The sequence below is a fragment of the Stegostoma tigrinum genome, chromosome 4 (genome assembly GCF_030684315.1).
Source record: "Stegostoma tigrinum isolate sSteTig4 chromosome 4, sSteTig4.hap1, whole genome shotgun sequence".
Taxonomy (NCBI): Eukaryota; Metazoa; Chordata; class Chondrichthyes; order Orectolobiformes; family Stegostomatidae; genus Stegostoma; species Stegostoma tigrinum.
This window is the reverse complement of record NC_081357.1, coordinates 44,930,665-44,944,923: the sequence shown is the minus strand read 5'-3', so window position 1 is coordinate 44,944,923 and position 14,259 is coordinate 44,930,665. Positions and strand designations below refer to the sequence as shown.

Here is a 14,259-nt window from a genome sequence, read left to right as displayed (position 1 = left end):
ATGTGGGGAATGGCAATAAATCTGAGAAAATATGGCAAGAATGAAGAAATGAAATTCGGGGCATTGAATAAAGCCTGATTTTACCCTTAAAGTTTCAATAGCTAGGTGAGAATGTCGCTAGTAAGTGGTGAGGGCCCTATTTCACACATCTGCACCTCATCACTAGCTAATCTCACCTCATTTATATACAGAATGTTCTTCTCCCAGCTATTGATGAGAAACTAAACAGTGCATATTCTTGAAGTAAACATGTGAAGCTGCAGCTCATCAACCTCTTCTTTGGACCTTCATGTTGACCACTATTACCCAAAATCCAATGACCTGCTCCATGTGTAACTCATATTCATTTACTTCCATTTGTGCTGTCATCTCATCTATCTTGTTACAGATGCTGCATGCATTGAGATTAAAGAGCCTTAAACTTGGACTATACTGTTGTTATTTTGGTTCTAACTTCTCTGTTCTCGAATGCGTATATTTTCTACCCCTTCCTAACTCACTTTGGTTAACCTGCTCCTCTTCACTACCCCAACTCTGCTTTCCTTTCTTTTTGATTTTTCAAACTTCCCTTCAACTGAACCTTCCTCCCACTAATAAGATTAAAGTTCAACACAATTCACCAGGACACTGATCTCAGTGTGGTTCAAATGAAGCTCATCCTGTGAAATAGCTCTCTCTCTTTTCCAGAACCAGTGTCTGTGTCACATTAATTAGGATGTATTTCTCTGAAACCAACCTTTGAGACACATACTACCTCTCAAATCTTATCTACCCTGTGCCAATTTGCAAATGACTCAGGCAGTAAACTGAGATTATTACCTCTGTGTTTATTTTTAATTTAACGTTGAGCTGTTCATAATCCCTCAGCAGAACGTCTTTCTTAGTCCTTGATATGTCACTGGTATCTATGTGACATTCTGAGGGGTTGGGGAACTCATGGAGAATCCTATGTTGCACAATTCAATGCAAAACATCAAATAGACCGCTTTGTACAACTTAAGATGCCCTTCAAATCTATGAGCTTGGAAAACAAATATAGCATTTTTAACTTCAAATGCCTAAAATTGCAATAGATATGTATTTATTAGAAGGTAATCAAGACAAATTCAAGGCCAAATTAACATTAAGGGAATGTATTGCAACAAATGTTTTGTTCTTCAAAATCAATGCAGAAGGCAGCAAAGTTGCATGCTTTAAATTTCACCGCACATTGCATTCTACCTGTCATCTTGTTGCACACTCAGTAGCTATTCCTCTTCACCCCCTTGCTGTTTCCTCCTCTCAGCTTACATTCCAACCTAGCTTTGTAATGTCAGCAAACATAGATACATTATTCTTGTTCCAAGTCATTCACATAATTCTAAATAACTGAAGCACCCCCCTGATCATTGCGATATTCCACTAGTTATAGTTTGCTAATTTTAGAGTACCATTTGTTGCATCACTTCCTTTCTGTTAATCAATCTTCTATCCATGTTAATTCCACAGAATCCCTAGAGTATGGGAACAGGTCATTCAGCCCATCAAGTCCACACCAACCCTTGTTGAGATGTGGTGATATGCTCTGACTTAAAAACTCAAAGTTAATTGAACTGTGAATAAAAGTTTACCATTTTCAAGTTGCTACTCAAGTTAGTTTCTGTACAATTAAGCAAAAAAAAGCAATTTAATGTAAAATGTATTATACGCTGAACACTGTAGAGAACATGGATGAAATGAAGCATCAAAATTATTAAGAAATTATTCACCTCTAATCAAACTTAAATCTATAAGATATTCACAGGAGCTATCCTTGTGCCAATGTCCAAAAGTGTACTGTGACAAAGTAGTCTTCCATATAGCATCCAAATATTTCAAAAAAGTAATCCAGCATCAAAACATGCAAATGGTTTGATGTGACCACAGTGTCTTAAAATTGCATTTTAAAAAGTGCCACATAATCGACAATGAATTCAGAGGTATAACAAATTCATCCAAACCTCAGAGATAGTAGGAACTGCAGATGCTGGACAATCTGAGATAACAAGGTATAGAGCTGGATGAACGCAGCAGGCCAAGCAGCATCATAGGAGCAGGAAGGCTGATGTTTCGGGCATTTCTGAAGAAGGGTTTAGGCCTGAAACGTCAGCTCTCCTGCTCTTATGATGCTGCTTGGCCTGTTGTGTTCATCCAGCTCTACACCTTGCTATCTCATCCAAACCGCAAACAGATTTAGGGATTTCTTATCAGTTTAATAAAACCTTTAAGTGTTCAAAGTTCCACTCCAATTATGCATCCCTGAACACTGTAATTTCATACTGCAGTGACAATATATTGCAACTCATAGAACAAGTTAACTGTACATTACAGGGAAACCATGTAACATATAATAGTCGAAAAGAAATTGCAAGTAGAGCTTATCTGAAAATCTTACAAATGATTCGAAAAAATCCTGGTGCAGTGCTAGGATCAAGAATCGTTATTTATTTTGATTTGAAAATTATCTTAATATAACAACTTGGAAGAATAAAACATGTACCTGAGGCTGAGGCAAAGCAACCAGGGATATGTGGTGACCAGATTGTGCTGTAAATGACACTTGCATGGCCATGGAATGTAGATATTGAATTGTTAACCATTGGGTCCCACTATAAGAAAAATAAGTATAGTACTGATTAATGTCTCTACAGATAACGCCATGCCCATTATAAATGTAGTTGACACCCCAAATAAATACTTTCTGTCAAGCAACCTGTTGAGCTATTCACAAACCATGGCATCACAGTTTAAATTATCGGCCTCAATCTGATGCACTGAATCTGACAGCTGTTTCAATATCTTTTGATAACAATGTAGAGTCATTGATTGGAAAGAGACTTCCGATGCAACAGCTTTATTAAAAATAAATTCGTATGACTTGAAAATACTTACATTATTTGCTCAGATAGCAATTCAGTCATTAGCTAAGAATTTTGTGGAAACAAAATTCAAAAAATTAGTGATAAAAATGTCACTACCGCCCTAATAAGTTCCGGATCAGTAAAAGGCCTCTACTATTTGTTAAAGCTTCAGTTTACAGGTAACTTAAACTCTGTGTCTATACCTAACATCCCCTATATTTGTTCTTAATTTTTCTTTCCACTGATGAAATTAATTTATACCACATTCACTTCTTTAAAGTATTCCAAGCAAGTAAATAAATGTTTCTTAACATCACCTTGTCTAGTTCTCTTTTCATATTTTCCAATCATTTACTGTTTCCTTACTGCCTTAATTTCAATTGCTCCTGAAAACTGGGGCATCAAATGTACAATTTATTGTTTGACCACTGACCTCTTGTTCAGCAAGGGTGAAAGGAACTGGTATCCAAACTCAGAATTCACTTCAATGTAAATGTAAGTGACAGTCTGTTCACTGGCATTTTTGTAAGTATGTTGTTGGAAAGTTTTTTTTAGATTGAAAAATGTTAAATTTGAACAGGCTATGAGATGGCTTCTTAAATGCAAAGGAGCCAAGGTAATAGTACTTGTGCATTTTCATTCATCTTTAATCTATTTTCTTTTCCTATCCCAGACAGCATGCCAGATTGCCAAATGTGGTAGTCTGACTGTTGCACTCATGACTCCTGCTGGTCTGCAAGATGAAGGGTGCTGCTGTACCAGAAGAATTTCAATCTTCTGCTCGATCCGCATAGGCTCAGAAATATCAAACAAATCAAATTCCTTTTTTAAAAGGCTCCATTATTGGCAATCCCAAGTAGATACTGGAATACTTGCCATGTGTAAATAGTTCTGTGATGTTAAGATTTTATAGTTAGTTTTTATTTTGGCAAAAACCCAAAATGTTTCATCAGAACAAAAAGTGTCAATGAAAATGAAAGCCAGAGCCTCTAAGAAGGTGTAAAAAGTAGATTTTTTAAAGTGTGTCATGGCTAATCAAAGAACTGCAGTACTTTTTTTGTAGAATTTTCACTCCTTTACAGGAAAATAACAATTGTTATAAATGTACGCTGCTTAAAAATCTTTTCATTTTTTTGCCAATTTAGTTAAACATAAAACTATGCACTGTATAAGAGTCTGTCAGATTCTCAGTGCTCGTTATGCATTGTATGCTTTCTTTCTGTCCTGCATGGAAATATTACTTAACTGTTGACTTTGTGTCTGTAACAGTACAACAGTAAAGGAAACAGCCAGAGAAATTCATTTTCAAGGAGGATTAAAAACTCCTTTGTACAAGCTTTTACTGGTAATTTCAGATAATTGTTTTGGGTGGTGAACTGGTTAAGATAAATACTGCGAATTTCATAAATAACTTCCCATGTTTTTTGCATCAAAGGGGTCTGGGGCTGAATATCAATCACATCCAAAACCTCAACACTGTCTTTGTAGTGTAAATGCCATACAGGCCCAATCTGTAGTAGGAAAATAAGCAAAGGCTACATAACTGACATTTATTTTTGACAAGAGAACTTGGATCACAGATTACAAGTAAGGCAGGACACTGAAATAGGCCATTTGATCCTACCTGTTCACATTGGCATTTAACCTTTATACTAGGAGTAGGCCCAATGCTATGTACCTTCTTCCTTTTTCATTTCTTTCTCTTTCCTTCAACCACCTGTCTAAATTGTTTTCAATGTTAACATGCTCACTGTTTCAACTATTAACGGTGTATTCTGCAGGCCCCTAATACAGTTTAAAAAAGTTTCTCTAGCTTGAGTCCAAAATAGCTTACATTTAACCTTGTAAGCCACTCGATCGTCTGTATCTATCTAAGATAACAAAGTGTGGAGCTGGATGAACACAGCAGGCCAAGCAGCATCTTAGGAGCACAAAAGTTGATGTTTCAGATGTAGACCCTTCATCAGAAAAAGGTCTAGGCCCGAAACGTCAACTTTTGTTCTCCTAAGATGCTGCTTGGCCTGTGTTCATCCAGCTCCACACTTTTGTTATCTTGGATTCTCCAGCATCTGCAGTTCCCATTATCTCTGCCTGTATCTATCTATTCTGTTCCATGACTTCATAATTTTAAACAATGAAGCTCCATAAATAATGTCTATCACTCAGTTTTACTACACTATTTAAAAAAAACAGATGTCACATAACACCGGGTTATAATCCAACAGGTTTATTTGAAATCACAAGCTTTCAGAGCATCAGGTGAAGTGAAAGGGGAGGACAGAGAACACAGAATTTATGAGCAAAGAGCTTAAGGGTAGAGAGATCAAAAGATCATACAAATGGTAACAGTGTGAGAAGCTGGATGAACACAGCAGGCCAAGCAGCATCTCAGGAGCACAAAAGCTGATGTTTCGGGCCTAGACCTTTTTCTGATGAAGGGTCTACGTCCGAAACATCAACTTTTGTGCTCCTGAGATGCTGCTTGGCCTGTGTTCATCCAGCTTCACACTTTGTTATCTTGGATTCTCCAGCTTCTGCAGTCCCCATTATCTCTGATCATACAAATGGTACCAGTCGTATGTTAAATAAGTCTCTGCAGGTGATCAGAAACCTTAGACAGTCTGTGGAAAGTGTCAACAGCTCAATAACAAGCAAAGAGATGACTATAATCCGTCTAAATGAGGCACAGTGTCAATTACAAAAAGTTAAAACTATCTGTTATCATAGCATCACATGGACAAGGAGAACCACGACTTCGACTGGGACAACACCAAGATCCTGGGACAGGCTAGGCAGAGACAAGCACAAGAATCCCTGGAAGTATGGCACTCCATGAAGCAGGCTATTAATAAACACATTGAACTCAACCCCAAATACGTTCCACAACAGAGGAAACCCGGAAGTGAGGCAATCCATCGCAATGAACCCCACAGTTTAAAATCCAGGCAGGAAAACACACCGGCACTTCATAGGGGGCTGCACTGAGGATGTTACCAAGCATGGTAACGAAACGTCTGCGGAAGAACAAATCAGCTCAGCGAACCAACCAACTCAACACCCACAACCCGAGCTACAAATCTATCCCAAAACCCTATAGCATCACATGTGGAAACACCACCCACCAAGTACACTGCAGATACTCATGTGACTCAGCCAATGTTGTCCACCTCATACGCTGCAGGCAAGAATGCCCTAAGGCATGGTATATTGGGGAGATCGTGCAGAAGCTAAAACAAATGATTGGGCTCTGCACAATAATTGCCAGACAGGAATGTTCCTTCCCAGTTGAGGAACACTTCGGCAGTCAATGACATTCAGCCTCCAATCTTCTGGTAAGATTCCCCCAAGGCAAACTTTGATTCTGCATTTTTGTATATCTTGTCGAGCAGAAATTGATAACCAAGTTCCATACCCAAGAAGACGGCCTCAACGTGATCTTGGGTTCATGTTGTACTACATGACCCCACCATACTGTTTCATATCTGTAAAATCTTCCTTACTGTCCTGTTTTGACATCACCATCTTGATAAATTGTTATGATCTCCCTACCTTAATTAGTTTTTATGGTTTTGGATCACTTACTACTTTGGTTGGTACGCAACTCTTATACCTATCATTATTATACCAGTCATTTGGTTTGTCTCCAGCACCACCTTATTTTTAAGTTTTTGTAATTATCTCTCTGCTTCATTAAATTGAATTATAGGTCATCTCTACACTTGTCATTCAGCTGTTGACACTTTACTCAAACTGTCCAACACTTTTGATCATCTGCAGAGACTTATTGTTCAACATTCCACTCACATCATTTATACGATCTTTTGACCTCTCTGCCCATAAATTGTGTGTGGTTCTGTCTCAGTTCACCTGATCAAGGGGTTATGCTCTGAAAGCTTGTGATTTCAAATAAACCTGTTAGGCTACAACCTGGTGTTGTGTGACTTCTGAATTTGTCCACCTCAGTCCACACCGGAACCTCCACATCATATCAAAAAAATCACTTGATTATACTTCTAATTTTAATGATGTTCAGAATAAGAGACAACGCAAACCTATTATTTCTCCATTATTTAAATTGCAAAGAAAAGAAACTTACTACTTTTATTGTTTGATCCCAAGAACCAGATACAATCAGATTTTCTCCTCGGGTCTGGCTCCAATCAACACTGTAAACCTAGCATAACACAGGAAGAGTAAAATATCAGTAATTAATCAGACAATTTACCTGTGGATGGGTGGAAGTAGATCTTGGGAGATTTATCTTCAAGAGAGACAAGAGGTGGCAGGGGAGTGGGGAAACAGGAGACGGGTCTTGGAAGTAGATTGGAATTGGGGGTGGTGATCAGGGCCCAGGAAAGGGGTTGACAGAATAGCACGATGGGGGTGTCAGGGAGGAAGTGGTGGGAGAACAGCAGGAGAGGTGGGAGATTTTCTCTGAGTGTCACTATGCCAGAAGATGTTCCGACAGTCAAGAGGGTCACTTATTTAAAATGCAAACCAAGGAGATCTCTTTCAGAAACTAACATTTGACGACACCACTGTGACACAAGACTCCTTGCTTGGGCTGAGAGCATATCATTGACTACAGCTGAACAGGTTGAGAGAGAAGTTAATAAAGGACAAATCTCCAGTGGCCTTCTGGTGAACCAGTGGCAGTGACGCTACCCCTGGACCATGGACACCTGGACTCAAGTCCCGCCTGTTCCAGAGGTTGTTTAGAAAAATAGGTTAAAATTTAAAAAAAGGGACAAATCCTGTTGAACTGACTTGTGAGGGTTTTTTGATGAGGTAACATGGAGGACTGATGAGGGTAATGATGCACTTGTGGTTTACATGGAGTTCCAAAAGGCATTTGATAAAGAGCTGTTCAATAAATGTTTGAGCAAAGTTGGACTTTATGGAATAAAAAAGGCATTCTAGATTTTGTAAGTGGGGGCACAGAATACAAAAGCAAAGAAATTATGTTAAACTTGTGTGACATTAAGCCTCATTAGAGTATGGTATGCTGCTGTGGGTACCATATATTTGGGAGAGAGTGAAGGTATTAAAGAGGATGCAGAAAAGATTACCAGGAATCATTGCAGAGATGAAGGACTTCAGTTGTACACTGGAGAAGCTGGAACCATTTTCCTTGGTGAATGGAAGTTTGAGAGGAGATTTGACAGAGATATTCAAATCTTGAAAGACCCGAACAGAAATCTTGGGAAAAACCTTTCCCATTGGTCAAAGAATTGAGAACCAGAGGCCACAGATTTTAAACTTATTAGCAAAAGAATCAATGGCATGTGGAGGAAAAATATTTCTATGCAATGAGAGATCAAGATCTGGAATATACTAACTCAAAAGACAATGGAGACAGCATCCAAAAGGGAACTGGATCATTATCTGTAATAGTTGAGGAAGTAGCATGAGTTAAATTGTTCCCATATAAGATCATCATGGATACAACTGACAACGGCTTCTTTCTGTGCTGTAACCATTCAATGATTTTGAGTTACTATGTCTCTGTTTGTTCTTTATAAAATGCATTTACTTTTGTCTCTTTACTAAATCCCATTTAATCTGCTCTCGTCTGTTCCTTCTCTTGTTCTCTACCTCTATATATTTCATTTAAAATTCATTTAGCCAGCCCTTTTGACGTCGCCTACTGTTTTTATATCCTATTATTTGATTGGTTAGAAGATAAACAGTTTTGCAAAATGTCGCCACAAGATCTCAGACAGTACATCATTATTAGGTCACATTCAGCAATTTGCAGCTCATACATAATGCAAAGTCAATGCCAAACAGAAAAATCCAACTAACATCATTCATGGCCAATCCTGCCATAGAGGCAATATCTGATCCATTAAACTCTGACAAATAACATAAATCTTCTGAATATAGGTTGAACTTTTGGCATTCTGCAATCTCTTCAAATCAATTAAATTCACCAAGTTAAGACTGTAATTCATTCAAACAGGGAATTCACTATTATAATTCTACATGTAACTTTTTGTTTACCTCTTGAGTGTGTTCTTTGAAGACTTGTAAGGGTCCAGCAGGGTTTGCAGTGTCCCAGATCTGCAGAGACCCATCTCCACTCCCAGAGACCAGGACATGCTCATTGTTCTCACTCCAAGTAACATCAAAAAGGCTATCATTCCAGTCAAAACTAGACAGAATAAAAACTTAATTAAGATTAGTTTGCAAAGCCATTTTCTAAAGTTAGTACCTAATGTCCGCCACATGCTGGTTAGGGAAGTTTTCTACTGCTCAAAATCTCAGGATTAAACTGCAGTTCTAATTAGATCATCACTTTATTCATTTTTATACCACTTGCCATATTTTTATTGTTAACATCACAAATTTAGTACTAGAAATGTTTTTGTGAAAAAGAACAACACATGCAGTAAGAAGTCAAATCACAATGCTCTGCATATCTATAAAACCCAACTTTACTCTGTCTTTTTCTGCTAATGCTTCAAAACAATACATGATATTAGAGAAAACAAAAGGCTGCTTGTTCATTTTACAGTACCTCCTGAAAGGGATAATTCCTGCCTCTGTCTGTTCCAGCACCACTAATGTTCCACAGCCTGAAAAGTAGCACATACAAAATCTATCAAGCAATAAAAGTCAAGAAAAATCTATTTTTAGCAGTTAATGAATAATAAATTCCAAAAACTATTTGTTACTCAAAGAGGCTCATCTGCTCTGTTACATTTCATTCACTCATCTCCACGTTCTTCTTTATTAGCAGTATAGCAGAAATTCACATATAATAAATTAGTTACAAGGCCAGAATCACAAGTGCAACACTCCAGAAGATATGGCCCAATAAGTGACAGAGAGTTGAAGGAATTCAGTGAACAGTATGGGTTCAATGTCAGCTCATTACCTTTGGGTATCTGAGCTCAGAGTAAGACATGGCCAGATGATCAACAAAACTCCCACAAAATAACAAGGGATAAAGGAACACCCAAAACTTGCCTATTATCATTCTGGTCTATATCCTTCATGGTTAACATGAAAGTTGCTGAAGAAGCTGTTGATTGAAATAAAGAAATGACACCTTTATACAGCAAGATACTCCCTCCAGGTGTCCAGTAAGAATAAAGACAACTCATAGACGCACAAGGAAGGGTGGTCAAAACTTTAACATGCATGCCTAAACCCGGCCTGAGCTGTTGACAGGACAAACTCTAAATGTTCAAGATCCAATCACGAAAGCTTGAGCACGCAGAAAACATGGTCAGTTAAGTCTAAACTCAAAGTCTATAAGTTGTTGAAACTGAAACTGGTCAACAAATTAGAAGTAACAGCCCCATAACCCACCTACACCTGAGCTGGAACAGCAACTCATATTCCACTTGGGAACCCTGCAGCCCAATGGTATCAATGTGGATTTCACAAGCTTCAAAATCTCCCCTCCCCCCACTGCATCCCAAAACCATCCCAGCTTGTCCCCGCCTCCCTAACCTGTTCTTCGTCTCACCTATTCCCTCCTCCCACCTCAAGCCACACCCCCATCTCCTACCTACTAACCTCATCCCACCCCCTTGACCTGTACGTCCTCCCTGGGCTGACCTATCCCCTCTATCCATCTTCGATCCGCCTCCCCCTCTCTCCCTATTTATTTCAGAACACCCCCTCCCCCTTTTCTGAAGGAGGGTCTAGGCCTGAAACGTCAGCTTTTGTGCTCCTAAGATGCTGCTTGGCCTGCTGTGTTCATCCAGCTTCACACTTTGTTATCTTTTCAGTCCACTAAGACTGCACTAATACGTGATACCTTTCTAAACTAAAACGAAACATTTGAATCTGTGTGGCCTGTATCCTTCTACTTCCTGCCTTTATAAATCATTGTCAGGATACCTTTGTATCAGAGATAATGGGAACTGCAGATGCTGGAGAATCTGAGATAAAGAAGTGTGGAGCTGGATGAACACAGCAGGCCAAGCAGCATCTTAGGAGCACAAAAGCTGACGTTTCGGGCCTAGGCCTCTGATGAAGGGTCTAGGCCCGAAACATCAGTTTTTGTGCTCCTAAGATGCTGCTTGGCCTGCTGTGTTCATCCAGCTCCACACTTTGTTGTCAAGATATCTTTTAAATGTTGCTATCATATCTGCCTCCACCACTTCCTCTGGCAGTGCATTCAGGCACTTACCACCATTTATATACAAAAAAATTGCCTCTTACATCTCCTTTAAACTTATCCCCTTTTGCCTTAAACCGATGCCTCCTAGTAATTGACACTTCTACCCTGAGACAACAACACTGAATATCTATTCAATACGCGCCTCCTTTAATTCTATAAATTTCTATCAAGTCGTCCCTTATCCATCAACATTCAGTGAAAACAAACCAAGTTTATCCAAACTCTCCTCATACCTGATATCCTCCAAACTAGTCCTCATCCCAGTAACTCATTTCTCTCCCCTCTCCAAAGCCTCCACATCCTTTTGATTGAGTGGTGGCCAGATCTGTATATAATATTCCAGACATGGCGTAACTAAAATTCTACACAGCTTGTAACATGACTTGCAAAATTTTTATACTTGATGCCCCAATTGACGAAGGCAAGCATGCTATATGCCTTCCTGACTATCTTATCCACTTGTGTTGCCACCTTTAGGGAATTCTAGACTTGTATGCCAAGATCCCTCTGTATGCCAATGCTGCTGAGGATTCTACCATTTGCTGTATACTTTCCTTGTGCATTAGATCTTCGAAATTGCATCACCTCACATTTGTCTGGATTAAATTCCATCTGCTACTTCTCTACCCGAGTCTCAAGCCTGCTCCCCCAAGCTTTGTGTCATCTGTAAACCTACTAACCAGGCCACCTACATCCTCCTCCAAATCATTTTTATATATTACAAACAGAAAGGGTCCCAGCATTGATCCCTATGACCACTGGTCACAGATCTCCATTTAGAAAAACACCCTTTTTCACTGCTACTCTCTGTCTTCTCTGACTAAGCCAGTTCTGTATCCATCTCGTCAGACCACCACAGATCCCATTTTACATCACCCTTTGTATCAGCCTACGACAAGGAGCCTTGTCAAAGGCCTTGCTATAATCTATGTAGATAATATCTACTGGCCTGCCCTCAATCATCTTTGTCACTTTCTCAAAAAACTCAATCAAGCCTGTCAGATGTGACCTTTCCTACGTAAAGCCATGCCTATTGCAAATAAGTCCATATTTTTCTAAATGTAAGTAAATCTTATCCCTAAGAATCTTCTCCAATAATTTCCCTACCACTGATGTAAGGGTCACCAACCTATAATTTCCCTGATTATCCCTGTTACTCTTCTTAAACAAAGGAACAGCGTTGGCTGTTCTCCAGTCCTCTGGGACCTCTCCTATGACTCAACAGGATACAAAGGTTTCATACAAGGCCCCAGAAATTTCTTCACCTGCTTCCATCAGGTCCTTGAAACTTTTCTACTATAATGCTTTTTAAAACACCCAACACCACTTCCTCCACCTCCATATTAACATGCCCTAGAATATCAACATACCCCTCCCGAGACTCACCATCCATCCTATTCTTCTCTTTTGTGAATACGATGCAAAGTATTTATTAAGGACCTCAACTTCTAGCTCCATGCATAAATTGTCTCTTTGTCCTTGAGTTGACCCACCTTTTGCTTAGCTACCCTCTTGCTCCTTATATGTATAAAACACCTTAGGAAATTTCCTTAATCTTGTTTACCGATGACAGTTCATGACCTCTTTTAGCCCTCCAAATTCCTTGTTTGAGTTCTTTCCTGCTATCTTTATATTTTTTGAGGGCTCTATCTGTCTTCAGTTTCCTAAACCTTATGTATGCCTCCTTTCTATTTTTGACTAAGCTCTCAATTTATCTTGTCATCCAAGGTTCCTGAACTTCTTAATTTTCACAGGAACATACTGGTCTTGAACTCTGATCAACTGGTCTTTAAAAAATTCCCACATGCCAGATGTGGATTTAATCTCAAACAGCTGCTCCCAGTGTACACTCCCCAAGTTCCTGCCTAATATTATTATAGTTAACCTTCCTTCAATTTCGTACTTTCACCCAAAGACTACACTTATCCTCATTCAAAACAAGTTAAAACTTACGGAATCACGGTCACTGTTCCCAAAATGCTCCCTCACTGAAACTTTGAACACCTGGATAGGCTCATTCCCCAATACCAAGTTTATTATGGCCCCTTCCCTAGTTGGACTATTATAGCTTGTTTCAAAAGAAATCATCCAGGACACATCCTAACAAATTCTCCCCCACGCAATACGTGTGGTATGGAGAAGAACTTGCAGGCGGTGATAATATAAAACTTAGTCAGGAGACTTGTGCTACACTGAACCTGCTGACAGAATTTTAACCCATCTGAAGCTGGCCAGGCCCTCCTTTATTTATATGCCTAGTGATTTACTGAAGTCATCAAGCCCCAAATGCAATTTTTTTTTGGTAAGCTGAGCAAGAAATGGCTTTTGGCTTTCTAATCAGAAGAAGATGGCTAAAGTGAAACTAGCAATGGAGGTTTAGGACTTTTTTTTTTAAAAACTTGCCATGGGGTCAGTTATGCTGCCCTGGGCTCTACCACTAAACTAGGTTCTTCACACCAGCCCTCCACAGGGCCTTTCCAAATACTCTTCTCTACAACTTGACCTCATTGCCAGCGATGGATCTTTTACATCAGCTGCCCATCCCGATCACTTCAAACTTAGAGTGAGACTTGAACCTGCAATCTCACCTGAACCTGTAACTGAATCAAGGCTGAAACCTACTTAATGTTAGAAGCTGTCGTTAATAGACAAGGGTTTGAAATAAAGTTTACAGTATAGACAGTTAGAATATTTGTGTTCTTGAAATGTAGCATCTTGGTATTATCAACTCAGCTATTTCACAAAAGTGTGAAGTCTCTGAAAAGTTATTTCAGGAAGTTCCATACATTCATGAAACCTTGCTTTGACTCAAAGTACAAATAGTTTCATAGCTTCTTCATGTCTAAATTATCATTCTCTATAGACATTTGCCACTCCATGTTTTCCATTAAATCAAGGCTTCTTAAGTATTGTTTTTGTCGTGATTGTAACGAGGTCAGCCAGCTAGACTTCACAGAATAAGAGTGCCCTGACAGGGGCTGTTAACCTGGTCCAATCAGGGGCCGCTGAGGAGTGCCAGAGATTCTGACACTGGGTGCTGAATCTGACAAGGCTCTGCCAGAGTCAAGGACTTTCCACATGTAAATAAAGGGTAACTTGGTAATGGGATACTGGCCTTTGTGAAGTTATTTCAGATCTCCAACAAATATATTTACAATTTTGCTCAAATTTGTTAGGGGAGCCCAAATTAAGTACACAAACTCGAGAGTCAGTACTTATACAGGACATTGCCAAGGAATAACT

General features: G+C 39.2%; 1 protein-coding gene across 1 annotated transcript in view; it reads right to left on the bottom strand.

The window, feature by feature from the left end:
* Nucleotides 1-14,259, bottom strand: part of pex7 (peroxisomal biogenesis factor 7) — a 75,980-nt gene that overhangs the window by 59,650 nt on the left and 2,071 nt on the right. Inside the window, exons 2-5 of the mRNA XM_048531944.2 lie at nucleotides 9,400-9,457; nucleotides 8,883-9,033; nucleotides 6,976-7,053; nucleotides 2,519-2,627 (exon numbers count right to left, since the gene is read on the bottom strand). Coding sequence (XP_048387901.1) covers nucleotides 2,519-2,627; nucleotides 6,976-7,053; nucleotides 8,883-9,033; nucleotides 9,400-9,457 — 396 coding nt within the window. The remainder of the gene's footprint in view (nucleotides 1-2,518; nucleotides 2,628-6,975; nucleotides 7,054-8,882; nucleotides 9,034-9,399; nucleotides 9,458-14,259) is intronic.